The 26390-nt window shown below is 38.2% G+C and overlaps 2 protein-coding genes across 5 annotated transcripts; one reads left to right on the plus strand and one right to left on the minus strand.

Moving 5' to 3' along the window:
* Nucleotides 1-1787: 1787 nt before the first annotated feature.
* Nucleotides 1788-26390, plus strand: LOC145202629 (beta-ureidopropionase-like). Of its 4 annotated transcripts, none has more exons than XR_013853301.1 (11): nt 1788-2000; nt 5595-5760; nt 6868-6955; nt 7085-7179; nt 13045-13206; nt 13464-13567; nt 14157-14304; nt 14365-14434; nt 14846-14973; nt 21322-21426; nt 22406-26390. XR_013853301.1 is itself a non-coding variant. In XM_080075628.1 (10 exons), exons 1-10 carry the CDS (start codon nt 1906-1908, stop codon nt 21370-21372), a joined length of 1107 nt encoding a protein of 368 aa, XP_079931754.1. In that variant the 5' UTR covers nt 1788-1905; the 3' UTR covers nt 21373-26390. The 4 variants fall into 4 exon arrangements, 2 of the variants coding, with proteins under 2 accessions (XP_079931754.1, XP_079931753.1); XR_013853302.1 differs by having other exon boundaries at nt 26003-26390; XM_080075628.1 differs by having other exon boundaries at nt 21322-26390.
* LOC145202630 (uncharacterized) lies at nt 16380-18973 on the minus strand. Its single transcript, XM_080075629.1, has 5 exons — nt 18755-18973; nt 18372-18527; nt 18010-18297; nt 17456-17621; nt 16380-16750 (listed from the first exon to the last, which is right to left on the minus strand). Exons 1-5 carry the CDS (start codon nt 18908-18910, stop codon nt 16638-16640), a joined length of 879 nt encoding a protein of 292 aa, XP_079931755.1. The 5' UTR covers nt 18911-18973; the 3' UTR covers nt 16380-16637.

Genomic DNA, 26390 nt, shown 5'->3' on the forward strand with positions numbered 1-26390 from the left:
AAGGTATTTCAAAATTCCTGTTGCTTGTGCAATTGTTTGTTCTGCATTTAATATTGCCTCAATTTCAGTGAGGCATTTAACTTCACAGTGTGAGTAGTTCTTAATTGTGGTTGCTTATTCCTGCATGACATATTTGGAATAGAAGATGTTTTATCCCAATTTTTCTTAACTTTTTATTCAGGTTTTTATTATAAAGGTTAATCGTGACTTTTCAAAGTGTTAGATGACCTTTCTCTTTTTCAAGGTGGTAGATACACTTTCCAATTCAATGATAACTGCAAAAACTGAAGCCCACTTACAGTCATCTTAAAAATGCACGACTAACCTTCAAACAAATAAATTAAAACATGGCAAAAAAATGTTTAACTGTACTCACTGTCGAACTTAGAATATAGCAAACGGGTTTGGTTTTGGAGCACAATATAGACCCGGAACAGACAACACAACTACAGCGGCCGGTTCACACGCTGCGTGATTGGTGGAGCTGCGCGAGCCGCAGCACCCAGTCGCCTATTTCGCCCGGCATGTAGCTTTTCCAAGTGCGCATGCGCACAAGTGCAAAACGTCATGAAACGTCACGATTCGTCATGAAACTGGAGCTGCAGTTCCACCATAGATAACATATTAATGCCATAATTTTTTTTTAATGAAAAAAATGCCGATCAAGGCGGAAATTATACTTATAAAAATTATACTTAGGAATAAAAAAACAAGTATCATGAAAGTTATCTGTATTGTTGTGGTAGGAATATTAGGTGAAAATATCTAGGGGGTGCTGCAGCTCCGCAGCACCCTAGCACGAGCCGCCACTGGCTACATCACAACATCCTGCCGCAGTAAATCGTTAGTAATTTAATTGGTACTACCCACATGTGGTATGTAGCTTCCAGTCCGAAATCAGCTCCAATCTTGCACTTTGTGCCGCAGGAAAATTCCAACTGTGCTGTGAGACATTTTTAACCTTTTTTATTGGGTTTTCGGCCTGATTACAAATGCGGACTTTTAATGATAACAATAGGAACTCTTCTGGCCCATAACATAAAGGTTGTATTTGCATTTTTTAAATTAAAAAAAGTCGTTTTCACGCGTTACCACCCGATGTTCACAAGTTGTCTTGTATGTTTCTTCTGCTCGAGACAAATAGTTTTAGTACAGGGGCGGGCAAATTCTCCAGTCGACGGGCCTGGTATGGGAAAATGAAGTACTTGGCGGGCCGGATTCCTGAATCGAAACATTAATCGCGTATTTATCCAGTGATTTAAAACGGATTTTTGACCACCTAAACCAAATACATTCAAGAACATCACAAATACAATACAGTCCAAACAATCTAACTGATATAACATAAAATGATTCACCACAGCAAATTTAATGCATACACCGCAGACTTAGATACTGCTGAAACACTAGCTAGGCTACACGTGTGGAAACAAAGGAAACCGTGAAAGCAGGCCACACACATGGTTGGCGGTTATGTCGTAACAAAGGACTTATGGTGCAATGGTAACAACGGCGGGCAAGTTTTTTGCTATTGGGGAGCGTTACTGTCCGTTACAACTATAATTTGACGCAGTAAGCAAGTAGTGGGGTATTGCGGCAAAATGTGGCCGCGGGCCACTTTATCATGTAAGACCTAAAATTGTCTGCGGGCCGGATCCAGCCCGCGGGCCGTATGTTGCCCGCCCCTGTTTTAGTTTCACGCCACTTTGCAATCCACTTACACTACAATAAATGTACGACACTACGTTTCGCTAAAATCGCTACAATATATTTTCGCAAAAGTTACTTTTCTCTCATCGGATTTTATAATTAAAGGTCCGCATGTAGATCTTATTTTCCTCAACTTTGGTGTTTGTAAACACTTCATTTATTCATATTGGTCTCAAGAGAATATTCAATCAAACAATGGAATTTGCAAGCGTAGAGGAAACGTTAAGAAAATATATTCCTGAAAATGAGCTGGTCGAAGTCAATCGCGTATTGTATGGAAAGCCGTGTCGGTAAGAACTGTGAAGTTTATTGTTATTTTTAAACCGAAATATAAACACAGTTTGTACACTACAAAAAATAATGGCTCACTCACGAGCCAAAATGGAAAATTTTGACTCAGGATAAGCCAAAAATGATGCTGCTGGCTCTACTTAAGCCTGTCTTAGATATTATGGCTCATACACGAGCCATTTGAAATAAGCCAATATGTTATTGGCTCATGTATGAGCCATTTAAAACAAGCCAATCTGTTATTGGCTCATGTACAATAATAACTGACAACATTACCTCTCTGACTATTTGCTCTTAAAAATGGGTGATATCTGATGCTCACAATGTACATACAGCCATTCTTACTTTGCTTTTATACTTGTTGTGTTACACAGTGCTTTGCTTAAACATCCTTTTGCCATGTTTCCACAAAAAAGCATGTCACAAGTATAACTAATATTATTACCTAATGATTAAAAATGGGTGATATCTGATGCTCACAATGTACATACAGCCATTCTTACTTTGCTTTTTTACTTGTTGTGTTACACAGTGCTTTGCTTAAACATCCTTTTGCCATGTTTCCACAAAAAAGCATGTCACAAGTATAACTAATATTATTACCTAATGATTAAAAATGGGTGATATCTGATGCTCACAATGTACATACAGCCATTCTTACTTTGCTTTTTTACTTGTTGTGTTACACAGTGCTTTGCCTAAACATCTTTTTTCCATGTTTCCACAAAAAAGCAAGTCCCAAGTATAAGTAATATTATTACCTAATGATTAAAAATGGGTGATATCTGATACTCACAATGTACATACAGCCATTCTTACTTTGCTTTTTTACTTGTTGTGTTACACAGAGCTTTGCTTAAACATACTTTTGCCACTTTTTCTTAAAAAATATGTCCCAAGTATAACTAATATTATTACCTGATGATTAGAAATAGGTGATATCTGATGCTCACAATGTACATACAGCGATTCTGACTTCGTTGCTTGTTAACTTATTGTTGTGTGGCATTGTGCTTTGCTTCAACATAATTTTACCACTTTTTTTGTGAAAAAATATCTTCCAGTCCTTAGGACACCACAAAATTATTGTTTAAATATTGCCTTTCAGTGTAAACTATTGATTGGGTATTAATAAACATTCACCAAATACAATTTGCATGTTTTTAATAGTAAGCACTAAACTGGATGATGAGCCAAAATATTATGGCTAGCCTGGAGAACAAAATATTATGGCTAGTCTAGAGAACAAAATATTATGGCTAGCCTGGAGAACAAAATATTATGGCTAGTCTAGAGAACAAAATATTTGGCTCGAGATTTAGCCACCTTCCGACTCAATGTTAGCCAATAATAATGGCTGCTTCTGAGCCATAAGACTTTGTGCTCAAATGAGCACAATGTCGGAACATTGAGCCAGTATGCATTAATATATGCCAAATCGGCTCGTTAGTGAGCCATTATTTTTTGTAGTGTAGTTTTTTTTTACGGTTGCAGATATAACATAAACTGTGAGAGCTTTTGTGTGCTTTTATTCCTTTAAGTTTAGTATGCTTTCATCTTGTTATTGTTGTTTTTTAACTTACGTTATTGGGGATTTTTTGATGTACTTTTGAGTAATGAAACTGCCATTTTGATCGTATTATTTTATTTATTAATGCACAGCTTTATCGAAAATGTTATTACTTATTAGCTGAAGTGTAGTATAGTCAAGACTAGGGATGTTCAAAGTAGAATAATTGGGTATTCTAGAATAATTGATGCGAATGTAGAATATCGAATCCAATGACCCAAAATCCACTAAGCCAGAAAAATTAGCATAAGGTTAAAAAACAACTTTTACGATTTTATTTAGTGATTATTATTGCCTTCAGTAGAAGTAACTATGTTGTAAGCATGCTGTGGTAATTTGATTTGTTGATGGTAGAGAACTGACATAGACTCAATAGTGTACTAATATATAACATTTGTTAATCTAAAACAACTGCAAAAACAGGCACCCTAGCAAAGTTAAAACATTGGGTGATGTGAAGCTGGGACATTGGGTGATTTGAAATTCCAATTAAGCTACCAGCGATTTTGCAACACAAAATGTGAACTTTGCAGTGTGTACTAACTGCATTCTTATGTTCGTATAGGGTTAAAAAATGAGGCAAACGTCATATGTTATGGGATTCCGTCAATGTTTTTGCGATATTACCAGACAATCCCATGCTTCCAATCGCTGCCTAACGCCGCCCATGACCGTTAAATTTTTGTTGTGTCGAAAAAAAAGTCGGAAATAATTAGATGCTGGTAGGACGTTGAAAAAAGTCGCCGGTATGTCATTTGATGGCATAAGCATAATCACGTGATCAGATGCGTAACAAGTGCGCTAATCGTTAATTATGCCTCCAACGCACAACCGTCGGTATGGCGTTGTTATAGCGACTCGTGACTTGGCGTTATAACGTTGTATAGCGCTCACTGATTTGACGGCGACGATACACTTGCCGTCTTTGCAACTGGTACAATGACCGGGCGTCGACGTAAAAACGTAACACATGTGTTTACATTTTTGCCAACGACGAGAGCACACATTTATATCGGTTCCAATTACCCAATATAAACGGCAAAAATGGATTCGAATCTAACTGGATTCGAATCCAAAGGATTCGCTATTCTACTTTGAACATCCCTAGTCAAGACTGTCAAGTGGGGTAAAAAAAAACATTTTTTTGAAACTTTGTTGCCAAACTTTTATTTTAGGCAACAGAAGGTCAGTTTTTCTTCCCAACAAAGCTGATGGGACTACTTTTATAGTTCTGTGACAAGTTTTTGTTTTTACCAAAAAACAAACAAAATATTTGACAAAAAGTGTTGTTGTTTTTTAACCCGAAAAAGGTTAAAAAAAACAGTGTCGGGGTAAAAAAAAACAAGTGGACCTAGGACCATTAAAAAATAAAGTGGCATTTGGAACTTCAATTCAAATACATGAACTTAATGAACCATCTTAAAGTCAAAGATAAGACAAAAATTTCAGTTATAACTTTGTTACAATGAATATTCTCAAAAAACACAAGTCACATTGTTTTGCAAACCAAACTTACAGCATAAAGGTGTAAAAAATACATAGTTTTTTATTACCCCATTCCTATAGAACCGTTTGGGATAAAAACGAACAACAAGATATCTGAAAAAAATTAGAAGCTAGCCAAGTGGAGTCTTTTTTGTTTAATAGATCATAGTTATGACACAACACAGAACAAAGGTCATTGGCACCAAACTTGTAATAAAAAATCTGCAGGAAAGTTTCTAAAGGTTGTTGAAGACTTTTTAACATACAAATTTAACTACTGTTCTTTCAACCTGCAGAACATTGTCAGAAACAAAATCTGAGAATGGTTTATGGCTTATTGTTTAGGCACAGAATAAATACATCCTATGAAAAAGAACGCATTTAAAAAAAGTTTTGGTTTAGCTGTGACGGTGTTGTTCTTTTTTTACCCCAACTTCTGCAAATTTTATTTTACCTTATTTGACTATATTTGGGAAAACGTCAACTTTGTTGTTATTCAAATGGTGTATTTCTAATTTGTTTTTACCTTTTGTTTTAGGCCTTTAAAGATTCCTGATCAAGCTCAATCTTTGTCAAAAGACAAAATCTTTGAACTACAAGGTTATGAAGTTCCGAATGTTTCAACACAATCTCCACGCAAAGTCACAATTGGCCTTATCCAAAACCAGATTGTTGCACCAACTGATGCTCCTATACCTGACCAGGTGTTTAACCATTAAAACACTGTGTTCTTGTACCTTGACTTTTTTCACAAGTATTGTAGCAATTTGCTAAACATTTATAGGTAGTTGTGTAAAAACGTTGATAAATATCAATGCATTTAAACCCAAACTGTGATTGGTACAGTGGTTTCGTTAAATGCTTTTAATTTTTTTACACCCTATTGTTCCATCAAATTTGGTCAAACATTTAATCTATTTCTGAAATATGTAATAGTTTATAGTACATGTCAATGTGACTTTGAAATTCAAACACCTCAAGTGGTCAATTTTTTACACAATGACTAAATAGTACAAAATATTTGTGGAATGTATGGGTCATTGTGGTTAGTGTTTGACTTTGGCTGTAGAACAACTCCTGCAGGATAACCTTGCAATCCCCTTTTAATGTGTCAAATTTGAAATCAATACATATACCAGTTTTAGATGGTGTCTGTTGTGTTTCAGCCTGCAGCCCCACCATTTACCCAATTAACCCCTAAAATGGGAAATTTATTAGGCAGTGAAATTTTCTGCAGACAGTGCACACTGTTTTGACCTATAAGGTCTCATCAGTGCAGCTGGTGATAACTGATAAGCAGTATTGGCTAATGTAGTTACAGAAATTAATATAGGTTGTAGAATGTGGTATTTTATGGCATTAATTGACAACTGACAAGTCTTGCTTTTAGCCAGGGTTGCCATCAACATGGATCCCCCCCCCAAAAAAAAACCGAAGAACTAAATTTTTGTACAAAGCGAAACAAATGTTATGAAAAAATCTTTGCATTTGTACAGGTCATGACGTATCACATGCCCTAATTTTTTATATTTTCTAATATGACATGACAAAATCCCTGCAAAAACATGTTTTGGTATATAACGCAACACCAGATGCTAGAGGAAAAAGATGTTGAAACTAAGACAAAGGACTCTAGTCAAAACAAGGGCATTTCTCGGAAATAAGAAAAATATATTTTTTAAGTCATTACCCTTCGAACTAAGGACAAATCTTAGAAACAAGTATGGTATGGCAACCCTGCTTATAGCCTATGCATTTTGGACTGTTTGTGTAATCATCTTCATCATTTATTTGTTTTCATGTCATTTTAGATCGAAAAACTACACAAGCGCATTGGTGACATAACTGAAGCTGCAGCTCTATGTGGTGTGAACATTCTTTGTTTCCAAGAAGCATGGAGTAAGTGCTGAAATTATTATTTTTTATATATATAACATTTGTTAGCAATTTTTTAAAGCATTCATATTTTGCTAACCACCCAAACCTTCTAAAATATTGCAATGAACTTGCTTTCTATCACAATTGCAGCGATGCCATTTGCATTTTGTACTCGTGAGAAAATTCCATGGACTGATTTTGCAGAATCTGCTGAGGATGGCCCTACTACTAAGTTTTGTCAGCAGGTAATAAAACTTTGTTTTAACTAGAAATTGTCCAAGATAGTGGGTCCCAAACTTTTTTGCCCATGTTTTGCTAAATCTGTTTTAAAGTACCCATTGACCTCTATTTAATAAATAAATTATTTAAGTAGAAAAATGTAACTTTGTTTAAATAAAGAAGTTTGAAATGCCAATGCCTTGGTTTGCAATGAACATGATTAGTGATGGGACGATACCAGGTTTTGAAGCGAGTACCGATACCGGTGTTGGTGTACAAGCATGCACACACACATGCAGAAAAATGTAATCTCCACACAAAAGCGCATAAAAATATCAGTAACCTTGTGGAACCTTTTTCCGATTTTGTGCTGTCGGAAGCAAATATAGGCAAAAAGTTGCCCATATTCTTATGGTGTAAACCGGCCTTCGATATCGAACTATGGTATCGAAAACTGAGATAAAATATTTCGATACCGAGTACGAGTATTGATACCACTGAAATCGTTTGATACTGAGTACCGGGTACTTGTCCCATCACTAAACATGATATCAATAAATTGACACTTAATGTTTTGGTAGAGATTGGCCGAGCTTTAATGGTCTGGCTTTTGTTAGTTCTATGTTTACATATTAATACTTACGCTTGTACGTAAAGTAAAGGATGACCTTTGGAACTATAATTTTTGATAGTTTATCGTACAATCACCTAACGCTCACGTTTTACTAAAAAGTGGATGTTTTGCTGTAAAAGGGTATTCATTTAGGCCTTTACTGAAAACAAAATAGCAGCTTTAAATATCGGTTATAGGTCTTAAAAAGTGTGTAAGTCTTTTTCTAGTTCTTGGTAACTGTCACATATACAACGGTGTCAGTAATGTAATGTTCTGCCTTACAGTAATGTTCTGCCTTTTTCCCTTCGTTGTACGTCATACCGTTGTTACGTCACATAGCTGATTGTGCCGATATGTGGTGTGATGCTGTTTACATACGGGACATTCATTCTATTATTGAGTTGTTAAAAACACCACGTGTTGTAACTGTGTGGCTTGATATAAAATACAACAGAACAAGTTAAGAAGTAAGGTGTCCGAACTCTCACGTGTATGCAAGGCAGGCAAACCGTGACAACTGGGGGCTCGTCCGGGAATATCTTTCACTTCAAACAGAACTTGTTAGTGCTTATATCAGGCTATGTCTTCCATTGACAGATTAATTGCAGCTGGACAGCAGTTAGGCCTAGAAGGCGAAAAACTGAAAGAATTCGTAAACGAACAACAGAGTTTGGAAAGAGATGAGCAGCTTAGAAGAGCTGAGGAAAGAAAGCTCGAAGCAGATGAGACAGCGAGACAACTGGAATCTCAAGCGGCAGAAAGGGCGCACCAGCTAGAGCTCAAGAAGATGGAGATTCATCTGGCAGAGATTTCTGCTGCGAGTGTGGCAAACCCTGTTGTGCAAGCAAAGTCACCGAAGTTACCGACGTTTGTTGACGGCAAGGATGAAATAGACAGCTACCTGCTTCGGTTTGAGCGATTTGCTGCTGTGAGTAAATGGGATAAGGCCGACTGGGCAACTTCATTAAGTGCGTTGCTGACTGGTCGAGCCCTTGATGTATATTCGCGATTGTCTGACGAGTCAGCGAATGATTATAATATGTTGAAGCAAGCTTTGCTTAATAGATACGACCTGACAGAAGAAGGGTATCGCCTAAAGTTTCGCGAAGCGCGTCCTCAAGCAGAAGAGAGCTCTGAGCAATTCATAGTACGCTTGAAGAATTACTTGGGGAAGTGGATTGATATGGCAGGGTGTGGCACTTCCTGGAATGGAGTGCGGGATCTGTTCGTCAAGGAACAATTTATAAAGTCTTGCCCAAGCAGTCTGGCTGTACATTTAAAAGAAAATGCTCCCAAAGACATCACTGGTCTTTCTGCAATTGCTGATCAATTCTTAAATGCACATGAAGCGACTTTGGCGACTTTAGAAGAAAGAAAAAAACCTGCCAAGGAAGAAAATCGAGAAGGCGTGTGTTTTAAGTGTAAAAAGACAGGCCACCAGGCAAAAGAATGTCGCATGCAGGGGCCGCCAAATAACTTTCGTAGATGTTTCATCTGTAACCGAACAGGGCATCTAGCGAAAGATTGCAGGGCAAGAGTGACGTTGCCCAAGTCTCAAGGTTCGGGGCAGTCAGCAGCGGCGGCATCTATCAAAAGACAACGTTCCACATTGAGTAATAAGTGCGACCAGACACCAGAGGCAAAAAGGTTGCCGGTGAAAAAAGGATATGTAGGCTCATTCGTGGTTGACACCCTACGTGATACTGGCTGCACGGGAATTGTTGTCAAGCGGAAGTTTGTGAGCGACGAAGACCTTACTGAAGAGGTGGGTTATGTGAAGCTTTTAGATGGTACTGTACTCGAAGCCCCGATAGCGAAGATTAAAGTGAAGACGCCTTACTTATCTGGATATGTCGAAGCACTATGTCTTGAGAATGCGATCCACGATTTGGTGATCGGCAACGTGGATGGCGCGCGTGGTCCTGACAACCCTATGGAATTAAGTGTTGAGGTGTCGGCTGTGACTACTCGTGCCCAGGGAAGATTCAACAGAGATGCAAAGCCTTTGAAAATTGCCAAAGAAACAGAATGGCCAGCTTCGAATGAAGCAGAGTTCAGAAAACATCAAAGAGACGACACTACATTGAAGAAGATTTGGGAAATGAAAAAGATTCGTCAAAAGGGGGATTATAAGTCATACTTCTGCGAAGAAGACGGGTTACTGTATAGATTTTTCAGTCACCCGAAAATGCGGAATGGAAAGTGGATTCGACAGCTGGTCGTGCCGACTAAATTGCGATTGAAAACGTTGGAAATTGCTCACGACTCAATCATGGGTGGTCATTTAGGCGTCAACAAAACTGCTGACAAAATCATGAGCAACTTTTTCTGGCCAGGACTTAGAGAAGATGTTAAAAGGTTTTGCCGATCCTGTGATGTGTGCCAAAGGACAGTGGGCAAAGGTACAGTGTCGAAAGTGCCTCTACAAAGCATGCCAGTGATTGACGTCCCCTTTAAGCGGGTTGCGGTGGATCTGGTTGGGCCGATAAAGCCTGCTAGTGAATCTGGTCACAGCTACATATTAACGCTAGTTGACTACGCTACGAGATACCCCGAGGCAGTGCCCTTAAAATCGATTACAACTGAAGCTGTTGCAGAAGCGTTGGTCAGCATTTACAGCCGAATCGGTATGCCCGGGGAAATTTTAAGTGATCTCGGCACACAGTTTGTGTCTGACTGCATGAAAGAAATAGAGCGCCTGCTGAAAATAAAGCACTTGAGCACGACACCTTACCATCCACAATGTAATGGACTTACGGAGAAATTTAATGGGACACTAAAGAAAATGTTAAAACGACTGTGCAGCGACAAACCAACGCAGTGGAACCGTTATATTGATGCTGTGCTGTTTGCATATCGCGAGGTGCCTCAGGAATCAACCGGCTTCGCCCCATTTGAATTATTGTATGGGAGAACTGTAAGGGGACCAATGCACGTTCTACGCGAAATGTGGTCGAATCCAGATACGGATGAAGATGTGTTGACCAGCTACAGATATGTTTTTGAACTTCGTGAAAGGATGGAGCAAGCTTTTATGAAAGTAAAGGAAGAATTGGAAAAGTCACAGAACCGGTATAAGAAGTACTTCGACAGAAAAGCGAAGCGACGTACTTTTTCCCCTGGTGACTTGGTGATTGATGACAGTAACAAATTACTGATGCAGTGGAAGGGTCCATTCAAGGTTCTCAAGCAATGTGGAGTCAACGACTACAAACTTGAGATCGGAAATAAAGAAAAGGTGCTGCATGCTAACCTGCTGAAAAAATATTTTGACAGGAATAAGGAATTTGCCCAAGGCATGGTCGTGAGTGCTGTTGGCGAAGTTGGTGATTCGGGATTGGAAGACGAATCCAGTTTGATCGAGTGTGTTTGTACTTCGGCCAATGAAACTGTGAGGGACGTGAAATATGGTGAATCACTGGAGAAATACCAGAGAGAAGAAGTGAAGTCATTGGTTGAGGAGTTCGAAGAAGTGTTTTGTGACGTTCCAGGAAGTTTAAACTTGGTGGAACATAGGATAGATTTGACAAGCAACCAGCCTGTACGTTCGAAGCCGTACCCAGTACCGTACAAGTTGCGTGACGAGCTAAACAGTGATTTAGAGGATATGCTTTCGCTCGGTATCATTCGACCATCACAATCGACGTACGCCTCACCGGTGGTTGTGGTTCGCAAGAAAGACGGCACGAATCGGGTCTGTGTTGATTACAGAAAATTGAACAAGATCACATTATTTGACCCCGAGCCGATGACAACTGCAGATGAGATTTTTGGGAAATTAAGTGGAGACAAGTATTTCTCTACTATTGATCTGGCTAAGGGATATTGGCAAGTACCGGTTGCAGCATCTGATGTCTATAAGACTGCGTTTGTGACACATGGGGGCACCTACGAGTTTGCAAAGATGCCTTTCGGGATGATGAATTCATCCGCAACATTTGTGAGAGCCATGCGGAAATTGCTCCATGGGTTGGAACAGGTGGAAAGCTATATTGATGACGTCATAGTGCACACAAAGACGTGGGATGAGCATTTGTCCGTACTTCGAGCGGTTCTGGAAAGGTTTCGTCATGCGGGGGTAACAGCAAAGCCTTCAAAGTGTTTGATCGCTTCGACAGAAGTGAGTTTTTTGGGACATTCCGTTAAATTCAATGAACTGGGTATGAGTGATGATAACATGGTGAAGATACAGAGAGCACCCAGACCAGTCAACAAGACTGAGGTGCGTTCCTTCTTGGGCTTAACCGGATATTACCGCGACTTCGTTCAGAATTATGCCACAGTTGCAGCGCCATTGACAGAGCTAACGAAAAAGGGCGAAAAGAATAACGTCCGCTGGGGTGCTGCTCAAGAAGAATCATTTAAAGCACTCAAAGAGAATTTGTCGAAAGCTCCAATTCTGCGTCTGCCTGACATGCACAAGGAGTTTGTCTTGCGTACGGATGCTTCAGACGTCGGCATCGGGTGCGTTCTATTACAGAAGCACGGCGACAAGTTGTTCCCTGTTCGTTATGCAAGTCGCAAATTGAGCGCGCCGGAACGAAATTATTCTACTATTGAACGCGAGTGTTTAGCTATTGTGTGGGCGATTCGCAAGTTCGAATTGTACTTATATGGTGTTGAATTTAAGTTACAAACCGACCATCAACCATTGGTGTATATTGACTCCGCCAAATTTTTGAATTCCAGAGTGATGCGGTGGGCCATGTTTTTGCAAAACTATCGTATTGTGTTTGAAAGCATAAAAGGTCGCGACAATGTTGGTGCTGACTTTTTGAGTAGATTGCCTGATGTTTAAACGTTTATGTGACGAAGTCGTTGAATTGTGTTGTTGTGTTTGTCGAAAATTGAAATTTTGTCCTAAAATGGGGGGTGATGTCACATATTCAACGGTGTCAGTAATGTAATGTTCTGCCTTACAGTAATGTTCTGCCTTTTTCCCTTCGTTGTACGTCATACCGTTGTTACGTCACATAGCTGATTGTGCCGATATGTGGTGTGATGCTGTTTACATACGGGACATTCATTCTATTATTGAGTTGTTAAAAACACCACGTGTTGTAACTGTGTGGCTTGATATAAAATACAACAGAACAAGTTAAGAAGTAAGGTGTCCGAACTCTCACGTGTATGCAAGGCAGGCAAACCGTGACAGTAACTCACTTGGTACCCTTTAGGAATGTCAGCATACTGTATATTACTGCTCCAAGTGCGTTTCTTACAATTTGTTTTCTCTGTAGTTATAGTAAAGTAATAGTAACACAAATGTTGTTTTTAGTTGTCAAAAAAATTCAATATGGTTATAATATCACCAATCCTCGAGAGAGATTCTACACATGGTGGAGTTTTATGGAACACTGCTGTTGTAATTTCTAACACTGGATCTGTGTTGGGGAAAACAAGAAAGAACCACATTCCCAGAGTTGGAGACTTTAATGAGGTATCCTTATTATTATTTATGTTAACAATGAAACAAACACAAAAAGCTTATGACGATCAAACTTATCTGAAAACAATTTTTGACAAAATGTTCGCAACTGTATCATTGAGCTATCCGTTATCGTTGGTGTCACTTGAAAATGGCCAAAAACATGTTTTTGTGACTACGTTTTTTTATCCTTTAAATTCATAAAATACCTAATTTTATCTGCAGAGGTTTTTATGATTTATTTAAAGCCATTGTTTGTCTTTTAACAGTCAACATATTACATGGAAGGAGACACAGGGCATAGAGTTTTTCAAACAGCCTTTGGAAAAATTGCTGTCAACATATGCTATGGTCGACATCACCCACTAAATTGGTTAGAGCATTGTTTTCATGTTGCTGTTTTTTCTTTCATTTTAGAAACAAGTTTAAAATAGACAAAAATATTTTTTTGAACTTTTTTCTGTAACCAAAATTTAATGTAAACAATGCAAAAATTTAAATGTAAACAATGCAGAAAGCATTTGTTCGTTGGTGGTTGTCACTACTGAGGGCCGACACCAGTGGTTAAAATTTTTAAGCATATGGGTCATTAAAGAACTAAAATTTTCTTCTGTGGCACACTTCAAAGGTAAACATAACAAAGTTGTTTAAAAATTATAATTTATAACTTTATTGTGATGGGTAAGAATGTTTTTAAATACCAAAAACCAGCATATGAGGTTTAAAAATTTGTTATGCACACCAGTATTTTGTCATGTGGTCCTTAAACACCAAGTATGTTTGAACTTTAAAATAGGGAATATTTCGTTACACACTTGAAAATCTCTCACAGCACACTAGTGTGTGGCGTCACACCAGTACTAAGCATAGCAGGTTGAGCACAAAGCATTAACATTATATCATAAGGTAGTTGCCGGACTGCCATTTAATAAAGTAAAAAGAATCTTAACCACTTTTTGCAGGATGATGTATGGAGTGCATGGTGCTGAAATTGTGTTCAACCCTTCAGCAACCGTTGGTGCTCTTTCGGAGCCTATGTGGCCCATTGAAGCTAGATGTGCTGCGATTGCTAATCACTACTTCACCTGTGCAATAAATCGAGTTGGCACTGTGAGTTTGTGGTGAATTATTTTTGTACCACTTTTGTTATCATGCATTGTGTTTTTGTAGGAAACTTTCCCAAATGAGTTTACTTCTGGAGATGGAAAGGCTGCGCATAAAGACTTCGGTCATTTCTATGGTAAAACTATTAACTCTTTGGTGTAACATACCTTTTTGATTGTGAAAGGATGGTTTTTGTCCTGCATGACATAGTTTGTAATATTCTATTGTATGTTTTACATCTTGTTGCATGTCATTTAACAGCAAATCCAGAAACTACAGTGTAACAATGAAAAAAAAAACAGAAGGATGCCAAACTAACTGTAAATGCAATATACATAACGAATAATTTCCTTACCATAAAAATGTTCTGGATACACTTACTTTAATAGTCAAAAAGATTTCAACAGCTTGGGTCCAATCCTAATGCACTGGTTAGCTTTAAGTTATATTTTCGTGACCATGACAAACTGTGTACTAAATGAATACATTGACCACAGAAGTCAGAACAATTTCAATAGTTCGGATCTAATCCCAATGCTCTTTTTAGGTTCAAGTTACGTTGCTGCACCTGATGGGACAAGGACACCCGGATTATGTAGAACAAGAGATGGATTGCTTGTCACCACCGTTGACCTCAACATGTGCCAGCAGATTTCAGACAAATGGTGTTTTAGAGTAAGTTGCACCACCCATTTAAAGTTTTTCACAGTTTGTGTGTGAACAGTTTATTTGCAGCACTTTGCACCTGTGTATATTAGATAGGCCAGAATCACTATCTCAGATATACTGCGTGTATAGATTGTTGACTATTTGCGCAAGTTATATAAAATCTTAACAGCAGCTAAAATATTACTGGTGGAGACGGATAATTAAAGATCAAGATATTTTGGCCACAAAGATTTGACATGCATTTAAAGATACAGCGATGAAGTGTTTGATTAAAGGTTTTGGTCGTAAGTATTACAAGAATATGGATATGTTCTATGTACATTTTTGTACTTATTGTAGTTTACACTTACATATTCTAAGATATTTTGAAAGTGGCTATATTCTGTGCAGTTTATGATCAAGGAAAAGAGGTGTTTTGGCTAGGTTTGCATTCAGTGGTACTATAGCCAAGCTAAATAACATTGGGTTATGTGTGAAAAAAGTTTACCAAGTAAAAGGAACAGTAAAGAAAGAAAAAAGGACCAGTAAAGTGGAAAAAGAGAAGAAGGCATATTTTAAGCAAAAGGGCAGATGTTTATCCTGTATACAAAAAGGTTAGAACCTAAACAATATATTTGTTTACAAGTAACAATTGAATGTTTTGAAAAACAAGTTGTATTTTTTGGCAATCTGTATTTAATATTTTGCAGATGACTGCTCGTCATGACATGTATGCTGATGCACTGAAGGAAAGCACAAGTCATGATTTTAAGCAGAATCTTATCAAAGAAAAGTGAAATATTTGTGTATTTCATTAGATTGGTGATCCTAGCTGTGTTTTAGTGGCTAAAACTGAATCATAATCAATCGGTGCTTCACAACAAAAACAATCATGCAAAATTATTCATTTTTCACAAGTGCAATTTACAATTATGTCACTGTTCATTGTTGCATATCTATATATTCTTCACAACTATGCTTTATACAACTACAGTCACAGCAGTTTCATATTTGTAAGACTTATATACTTCCTATTATTTCATTTTGTGCAGTTTACTTGTTAAATCTATTGCAACCATTGTGAACTTTATACCATCGATATTCAACCAAACGCTTTCATTAGAAAAGTAAAGCCATACTGGTGTGGTGTTAGACTGGTAAAATCATTAAATATATTAAACTTCATGAAAATTGCATGTTTTTTATTTGTGCACCATATTTTCTAAACTTTTTTTTTTGGACTCTTGATCTCATTGCTGGTCAGTTAAGTCTCACATTTCATATGTTGATCGGAGGGGACACTTTAACTTGTGTTTTGACCCGATAGCCCAGTGATGTAACTTTGGTTATTTTTGTTTAGTTCCTTAATTTTACAGAAGTGTACAAGCTGTTCGAATTTTAGAGGAAGTACACTAGTAATAGAAACACCAATGTTGCCAAAGGAGGCGTTTATTAAAAATGAAACTGTTGGAAAATAGATTCAATGATTGCGTAAAGTGGAAGGGTACACAAAAATCGATAGCACACAAAACATAAGCACTCAATACAGCAATCACAAAATCGTTACAAATCTCGAGATTCCCTGGTGTTTTGACTTGAGGCTTGGAATTACGTTTTCTCTTCACATTAGTCATTTACCAGTCGGTTAAACTGTTGCAGTACGTTCGGCACCCGTTAAAATGATAATATTTTTATCTGATCGAGAAACGGCGTCTGTTGAGGTTCATTCTGCTCAGACCGATGTGTCGAAGCGGCGAAAAAGCGGAAAGTAGGGATCCTGGGCGATGGTCGGGCAGGTCGCAAGCTGTAACATTTACATTATTAGTAACAATTTCAGAATCATTGCAATAGTTGTGATTTCAATCGAGATAAGGAACCTTTGTATGTGTTTGCAATTTGTCAGTCTAAAATTTTTTAAATACCGTTAAGTGACGCGCAGAACACTGGCGTTTAATTAAAAGGATATTTATGTAAAATGCTTCCGGTTGTGGATATTTGGTTTGGGGTAGGATTTTTAATAAATATACATACATTAATACCAACTTTAAATTTTAGTTTCCAACTAAAACTTGAGTAAACGTAGTACCTAGCCCCATCCCTAACTCTAATTTAATCATTTGGCTATTTGCGCCACCTATCAGTATTTAGCAAGCTTTTGACTAACGCAGTGGTTCCCAACCTTTTTTGTTACATTCCTCCCTTTGCCCATTTTCGAACTATTCATTCCCCCCCATCAGACGAAAAACAAATATAACATAAAAAATTATAGCAGTTTGAAATATACCTTATAATTAGGGCTGTCCATTTCAGAATCCTTTACAACCGGTTCCAATGTGAACCGGGTCCTAATTATAATGGACATAATAATGTATATGTGCAAAAATATTCTGTAACATTTCCAATGTAATTTTTTTTACAGTTTTTATGAAATTCCTCCCTTGAACTCATAAAATTCCTCCCCGGTTGGGAACCACTGGACTAACGTGTTAACAGTTCCATCATTTTTTACCTTTAATGAGTCCAGTTATTTCCTCTTCCTCTTCCATCTCATACGTGACGTCGTCGATCATTTCGGCGTGCTCCTGGCAGCTCTGTTGCGCCCTTACGAGGTTTAAATCGCTGCGAACGTCGAGAAGTTTCCGTGCGAGTTTGTTGTCCTCAATGCGCATAATCATCTAGCGAAAAATGAGATTTCTGGTTAATAACTCCAATATTGTAATGTTTGTATTGATGGTATTTTAGCAGCCATTGTTTAAGTCTAGCCCGCGTTGCTGAACCTCTGATGAAACTTCTTACTTTAGCTTCGGTGCATATTATAACTTTATTATATGGTTTAATGTTGACCATTCGTTTTTTAATTTGCACTTATTGTTTGCGCTGCCAGTTTTGTTTTTAGCTGTTCAATCCTTATCATCACGTATTGATGGCGGTGTTTACAACACAACAAAGACAGATGTTAATCGATTTGCATTCTAGTTTGCATTAAGTGTCGATGATATATTAAGATTTTCAATGCCCTATCCCTTTGCTTACATCCAACTGTTTTTCTAAACTTGCCCTTACCAGATCAGTGCGCAATTGTTCGAGCATCTGGGACACCTTTCTGTATCTCGCGCTCGTGTCATTGTTTGTGACGTCACCACCTTGTGATGACGCATCCTTGGGAATTGACGTCACTTGCTGGTCGTCGTTGTTTGTGATGTCTTCGTTTAGCTCTGGAATACAGCGCCCGATTCGCCGAAATCGCCGCGTCGGAGTGGGCGTGGTCGACATTGGGCCTTGTGATGTCATTTTTGTGGGCGTGTGCTGGTTGTCTTCAAATAGGGTCCGGTGAAGGTCACTTGAGGTCATCTACAAAATTCGTGATAACACAATAAGATCATCATGCAAAAAACTAACAATTTTCGAAAATTCAAGTCGCTTACCTCTTTGGACGGTTTCTCTGAGGATGACTTTATTTGTTCCGTTTCTTGCCTCTGGTCCAAATGCTTGCAAATTTCTGGTCTAGCTGCAGGGCCCGAATTTTGCTTCTGTTTGGGTGCGGTGACGTACTGGCCACGTGATTTCCGGTACTCGATAATCTGTAATATAAAATGACGTCAAATAGGTTTTGTCACATTCGCACTGCATGACGTCACTAAGCCCAAACATTTGTTTGTTTTGACCAAACATGAGTAAAACGTTTAATTTTTGAAATCCAATACTGTTAAACTCGTTTGACGATTGACAACGGAAACAAAATGAAAGCGTGTGTATTTGTAGAAAATGTTAAAAAAACGTAAAAGTACATAGTTGCAAAATTTTGTACCTGTTTCCATTGCACTACTGATGGTCGGCGCGTAGTGAGTTGTAGTTTTTCAGATAGCTCCTTGAGTTTGTCAAAATCTGAGAAATTCTCTTCAAAGTTGCATGTTTCTGTGGCAACGGGGAATGGAGCTGTTGTGTGTGCCATCACGGTCGTCATGTCCAGTATATAGTAATTAGCGGCAGTCAGATACAACAAACAGTGTTTTTTTACTTAAACAACCTGTAAAGAAAAATAATACTTTTAGCACTGGTTATGTTTGTTATTGATTTTTAATTCAATCCTGTGCATTTGGACTGGCATACGGTTGCAAATCAATTGCAAAAAAATGTTGTTTTTGATTGAATCTTGTTACATTTGCATGGGTGAAGCGCGTTCACGAACTAGGTAGCACTAAACCTCATCTAAAAACGTTGCCAAGCTTAGATTCTATTTAGGCATATTCATGAAAAGCACAAACCTCTTCTTTACTCCACATCAAACAGTTTCCATACATGTAACATAAATGTTTGGCTACTCAAAGCAAACTTAAGGACGTACGTTCTGGTACTAAATCTTGCATGTAAACTTAACTATTATGGAATAAGTCACAGCTGTCAACTTTTTTTTATTTACGACCTCAATCGGCGTTCATGTAATCAGACGGTTTATCACCTTGACGTGGATTTATATTGGCACATTTGTCCGTTTAATTGCCCGACGGATTTGCTTATTTGTGTCCTGGGTTTACGTGAGTACAGCGGTCAATGCAAATGCAATTATAGTGCAAAAAGTTTTGTGAATGATGTTGTAAAAGTGTAAGTGCATTAAAGTTTTATTCCACGCACATTTACAATAGAATGCGTTCAAGTTTTTAATCTAAGCAAATTAAAATTGCTTTAATGATATCGAAATTACCGTTTGTTTCAAAACAGCCTATTTACGTAGTATTGAATAAAATGCAAAAATCAAGTACGCTTATCGTTTTCTACGTTAGCAAATATAATTTCCAACTTTTATAGATCATATCGCTCTATGTTTTTCAAACTTAAAATATCCTTTAACACGCTCTAAGCTAAACTTCACTAACAAAACTAACAAAGTCGAAACTCCAATGATAAAAAATGCCCACACCAGGGTTCCAACTAAAAAATGCGAATCCAGCTGCGTGAAACCGGCGGTTTTAATAATAAACCCTTCACGTGTGCAACGTTATTACAGATTCGAGCGATAAGAGAGTTCTTGCGTTCTTTCGCATCCCGCGGACCACCTAAGTATGTTTGTAATTGCGTTTGGCGGTTTCACTTAGAGCCAATGCAGCTTTCCAAACTGGACTCAAGCGTAACCGCCCTCTTGGTAAACGAAACGGAGAATAATCAAGGTCTGGTACTGAATGTCAATCAAATGTTACCAAGGCGCCGTCAAGAACGATTGTCATTTACTTTTAACCGCTGCGTGTAAATTGTAACCAATGGTATGCGATAAAAACGTTTATCTCAATCTTTGCTTTAAAAATTGTAAAAACGTTTTATCGAATTACGATTGTCAGAAGTAGCGCACTTGTGATTTTGCACATGTGCATCACCACAGTCTATTTGTGCGACCTTAGATTGATTTGGGCTAATGTTCTATTTCTCTGCTAAGGAACTACGATACATTCTACACCGTTATGCGTAAAAAAACTAATGATGGTTTCAGTCAAAAAGTTTTGCCATAGTGCCACAAAAAACATACAAAAGATTGTCGTTAAGAGATGGTTATACCAAAAAATGAGACTGTATATGAAATCTGTTGGTTGGTCGGGTACGGTTAAACTATGCTGAACAGCTGTACTGACTTTACAACAAAGTGCTCTCGACTCTCTGGTAAAAAAAAGAATTGCCTTTGTAATGTCGCATATTTGTTCTGCGAATCTGCGCTATATTTGACAGGCCGCGCACGCGCTTGAACTGTTTACTTTGACCGACCAAGGACCTCTCCCCACGGCCCTTTGATCGCAATGACACTCATTGAAATCGCGATCCTATACCCGTCATACCAATACAGTTCCTTATCCCCTTGCCAATAACCAAGCCTTTGCCGCGACTCGCACGCTGACAACTGATATATTACCGTACTGTATTTATCCGTGATGACGCTTGGCCATTGCAACGTAAGGTCATGTTTGTTAGGTTTGGCAGGTTACGCTTTGTTATTTACGACTTAGTAAATGTTTTTGTACTTTACTGTCTTTGAAAGAGCCTTTTTGTCCTGCGCAATGGCTTTTAGTATTCCCAAATCGATTGTTTCGTTTCTGTTTACACTAAACTAAACCCTTCTATTATACCGTTATAATAGCGTAGTAAAAAGTACCAATTTTATTGTATTGTTGGTTGTTAAACTGGATTGGGGTTTTACTGGCGGTAGCACGACCCTATAATAGTTGAATTTTGTTGCTGTCGATCTGTGGTTGTTTCCACTACCATCTAATCTAATACAAACTTGAACCTAAAAACAACATTCTGTTCTTAAAACCAATGTAAAGTTGAACACTAAAATCGCAATAATTTGACAAATATTTAACACAAAACTTATTTTTTTTTCTTTTAAAGGCAAACGAGGACTTCAAAAAGTTTTTTCTCAACTATACTTTACTGACCTGAAATTCTACCCATTGTTGTGTGAACCAAAAAGACATAGCAATGCAATTTTATAAGGTATTTACATATCCACAACTACCTTGTAACAGTTTCTTCTTGCTCTGCCTTCGTTAAATTGTCCTTTTCTGTTTACGAAACGTTTTTTGTCACATTTGCCAGACAAGTAAAACTTTGTCCTAAAACGTAACCTACATGTCGCCACCAACAAAACCACCACACGCTGAGTGTTTGAATCCAGGCGACAGACCTTTGCTTTGTCCGTTCCAAAAGCTAGCATTGATAAAAAGAAAAAAAAAACGCTGCCTCGCACAAAACTTTCCTTGATCCATAATTGCTTGTTATCCCGTCGGACGCCACATGGAGACTTTGCTAAGTCTTTTCCAAACTTTGAGAACAAAATCTCTGCAGCGTGGTGCGCGCTGCCGTGCTCCAACAAATGATTCTGAATTCACTGGGATCAGAACAATTGGTATTGGGGCGTCTAAAGGGACCGCGGCCCAGCGCGTTTTGTCTGCCAACTTTTGTTTGCATTTTTTCTTAAAATATTGTTTAATGCCACCGCGACGCTATCGACTTGTAGACTAGTTTTTAATTTTGAACTTGGCTTTTAAATTGAAAACGAATTATCGTCAAATATACTTACCTACTGGGCACAACACGTTTAGGTCTAGTTAGAAATACCTTTTCGGCGCCAAATATCCTCCTGAACAACATTCCTTACTGAGTATTTCCTTTCGGTAACAATGCGTCTAATCATGCATGAAATCTGCCGGTCACGTGGGTAAACTAATTTGTGACGAGTGGCGACACATTAACGCGTCTGACCTCATCAAAAGCGACGAACCGTTTAATAATATCCGATAGCAAGACATTACGATTCCCTAAACTATTTGCCATGATATGCACCAAAAGGATATAATTTCCTAAACACCAACAAGGTACTGAAACAAGGTACATTTTTGCCCACTTATCGCTGCTTGGCTTAAATGATAAAAGTTAAAGTGCCCTATACCAGCAACCATGAATTCGACCACAGGCTACAATCCATCTCTACGATTTCGTAATCTGTTTGGCAACTTTGATCCCTCCTGCATTGCGGTTCACCTCTGGGAGAAAGCAACGACGGCAAAAGTGGTCAAGTGACTGTTGGATTTAATGCCCACCTGCTTCATAAGTCACTGCACCAATTTCTAAAACCATTGACCACGCCAAATCTTACGATATAAGGATTAAACCTAATCAAACTGATCTGATACGCTACACATGTATCAAATTGTGGCTGTCAATCTTATTAAAGGCCTTTTTGAGTACGAAAAGTTACTTCTGGTTTTAACTTCATAACACGCTACCAAGTAATATGTCGTGACAACGAAGGAATCAATGCACAGGTGTGTTGTATCGTTTTACACCCAACTTCCTTTACTTGATAGAAATGCTTACATGCGCTACATTTTTCCTGTTTGCTATTACGGGCACAATTTTCGCAACTAAATCTATTTCAAACATTTACAAATAGGTTTCAAATAAATTTTTAACTCGGTCGCTCTTTGGACTTTATAATGTTACTTTATAATTGAAACATTCTCTTACGACAACAGTTTTCGCACTTTTCATTATTTGTTTTCGCGCGTTACTATTGACACAAACAGTCATGACATTGCTTGCCTATTCGAAATAGTAAGGTGTTGAAATTCTCCTCACTTCACACAATGAAGTGCATCATACAGGCGGTATCTTTGCCCTTTCGTACGCACAACGAAAATCCCTTTTGATACAGTAGATACGCCAAACTGCGTCACGAGTTTGCTATCAAATGTCGATTTATTTTTGAACTGACCTTTATACTGCATCTTGCACACAATGACCTGTTTATAATCTCCACTTGAAGCGTGTTGGAAAACAAATTTAAGACCGCCAAACGCTTTAAATGAGACATAGTTTTAAAATTATCTAAAAGTGGAATATATCAAACAATACTTGGCTACCCTGTGATGCTGTAGTTTCAGTTGATTGAAAAAACAGCATTGGTTCGAATTTAAAGGTAAAATAGGAAAAAAACGCCTCAAAGACTAACTATACGTGTTCTCGCACAATTGCTCACTGATCTTATATTAACTGCAATCCGTTGCAAATAAACAACAAACCATGTCAATTGCAACGTTTAGTTAGCACAGCACGAGTCGTAATTTATACTTAGCCTTTCGGTAAGGGCCTCGCTGTTGCAACTATATATACTGGTATCTTGAACAAACGGTGACGACATGCGGCTTTGCGCCATTAAACCAACAGGCAGGTCAGGCGATCAACAACATACCAGCTTACATTGTTATCGCTTGAAGTCTGAACAAGACCGTCGGTTGGTGGGTGTATAAATTACGGGGTAAAACTAATTAGAGTTCTGTTTTTTTTTAAATTAACATTCTTTTGCATGTGTTCAGTTTCAAACTATATTGTCTCTAACAAAAAAACACTGTTAGAATGGATAACTTGTCTCCTATGTTGCCTACAAGACTACGTTTTTGAAGCTAATTTAGTTTTACACGGATGCTAATGTGTATGTCGTTATGATGTTGCCCAAACTCCGATAAAACAAGTGCAATACTCAAATAATGGTTATTTCCTCAACAACAACATAACATAGTGTTAACAAGAAGACAGTGCCTACCTGACCAACTTGCAAGATGCGCTAGGAAAATCACACAACCTGCTTGACCTAACACAGTTTCATTGCCAAAACATTAAAAAATCAATAAAAGTCAAAGGTGTGACTAATGGTAATCAACAAATTGCTATTACAGGTAATTGCTACGCGACCCAGTGCAACTCTTCGCATTGTTTAAAAATATAAAGTGGCGCGCAAGCGTTTTGTTTGTTTGGTAAGAGTAGGAGTATTTACTGTGGAATAAACCGCTCGTAAATTGCCTTTGACATATGGACGAACCTCTTATAATATAGGAGGATAACGACTTGTTGGTTTAGATAAGGTTATCGGCACCGCACACTGACTTTCATGAAACAAACAAACATATTTTTGAGGACATAACCGAATCGCACGTTTTACTCTGTAACAGGCGAACACGACAGTTGGAAACTTGTTGTAATGCATAACAATGCATGTGCGCCGAAATGTTCTAAGAGCCTGGAATGTCATGACGAAAATTCCGAATCGTTTTCGTGGCATTGTGCGCTTGTTAAAAAACTATCGCGTTTTACCGCGTTTTTATTTTTTTGATGTATAAACTTATATATCGCATTTCCTTAATACGTGCAACATTGTGAAGCCTTCACAATTTTCTTATTGTATGCAAAATGTATTTGCACGACCACAACATTTATTGCTTCGTGGTTTTATTCTGAATTCCTTCAGTTAGATACTCTTTGTGTAGTTGCCACTGCTATTAGAAAGTAAGGCACCCTTCGACTATTAGTTTTACCATCAACGAGCAGCATTTTTTATGTCAACCTTTCTGGCATGTTAAAAAAAGAACAACACCACCAACTGCATTAACCCTATTCTTTAAATTCTCACTACCTCGTACACTTTTCAAAAACTAGTTCCAACCACCCCTTCTCCACCGACATGCCACACATTTGAACGATAACCACAGGTATAGGGCGGCATTTTATTCGCTGCCTCCCGACTTCAAATATTTGCTCAGTGCTATGCCGCAGGAAACAGCAGTCTCTCCTGGCCGATTCCGCAGCGGGAAGTCTGGTAATTAGGCGCTAACTCGCGTTTCACAGATTGCCCGTGTCTAAATAATACATTGCGCCGAAAGTGATTAATCGCGCGCGCCCTAGACTTCCTTCGTCTTGTTGACATTCGACGGTCATTACCTTTGTGACGCCACAATGCCTGTTGCGTAAACATGGAAGTCGCGTGAGGCCTGTGATGTCATAAAAACTTGTTTCCTGAAGTATTGTTTAGTAAACGTCGTAAATTTTCCGCTGTGAAGATGAGTAGGAAATGAAATTTAGCAACGTTTTCATTCTCGTTCGTTGCCGGAGACTCTTACGGTTGTTTTATAGGGCATTGTTGATCTCGGGCACTTCTGGTTTTGTTGTTGTTGTTGTATTCTTGAATGTTGTTGCAAGTCCAAGTTGACATGTTGGTTTAGAACCTGAGTTTTGCCGTGCGTGAATGTACAGTGATGAACTGGCATATTTTAACTTGGCAGGACATAATTTTTTAGTTGTACGGCATTGTGGAAACGCCATGAAATGCAGTTGTTTAACCTTTTTGCCAAATAAAAGCTTTGCTTCCCATTCTGTAACACATTAGACAGCAACCGGCAATCTCATCGCAAATTAAAGCTTTTTGCGCTTTGGCTTGTTCAACAAGACAGCTTAGTGCGTAAACAAATCTTGCGTTATTGCTCGCTTATTCGATGTAATGAAGATACTTCAACCCTTCTCAAACTCTCTGTGCTAACAGGTTACACAACGCTTTGAACTAATCAACTTTTACAGAAAAATGATTACTTCTGACAATGCAGATCCAGATTCAATACTGTAGTGTAAGAAACACTTTGTAAGTTTCTGCAAGGGCCTTTGTTGGTTAAAGCAAACAAACCAACGCTTCTGCAAAACACAGTGTACACGCTTCTGCGATAGCATGATTTTGCTTTTGTAGCCTTTGCTGTTGATTCCTTCTCGGAACCAGATCGCCCGCCCACGTCACAGCAAAGGCGATTACAAAATTTCCCGCTTGCCCGATACGGATAAACCTGTAATCCAAGGTCCATAAAACCTTGCACCGGTTCACCCCAGACCGCTACAGTAGTATGGTTGTTGTATTTTGGATTTTGCGGTTTACATTGTATATTTGTTGTCACTCTTATCTTTTACGTTTGAGATTTACCTATTAGCCCTTAACAAAAGGACCTAAGCCATCGTATACATTTTAAGCTTCCATGAAATTTCTTCGTACTTGTTGTTGCATAATATTGTAAACCAACTGAAATTTATAGGTCAGAACAGCCTTTTTTGGTTGTACCGAATAAACTAAACTTATGATGGTG

The sequence above is a fragment of the Phallusia mammillata genome, chromosome 7, assembly GCF_965637545.1.
Source record: "Phallusia mammillata chromosome 7, kaPhaMamm4.hap1.1, whole genome shotgun sequence".
Taxonomy (NCBI): domain Eukaryota; kingdom Metazoa; phylum Chordata; class Ascidiacea; order Phlebobranchia; family Ascidiidae; genus Phallusia; species Phallusia mammillata.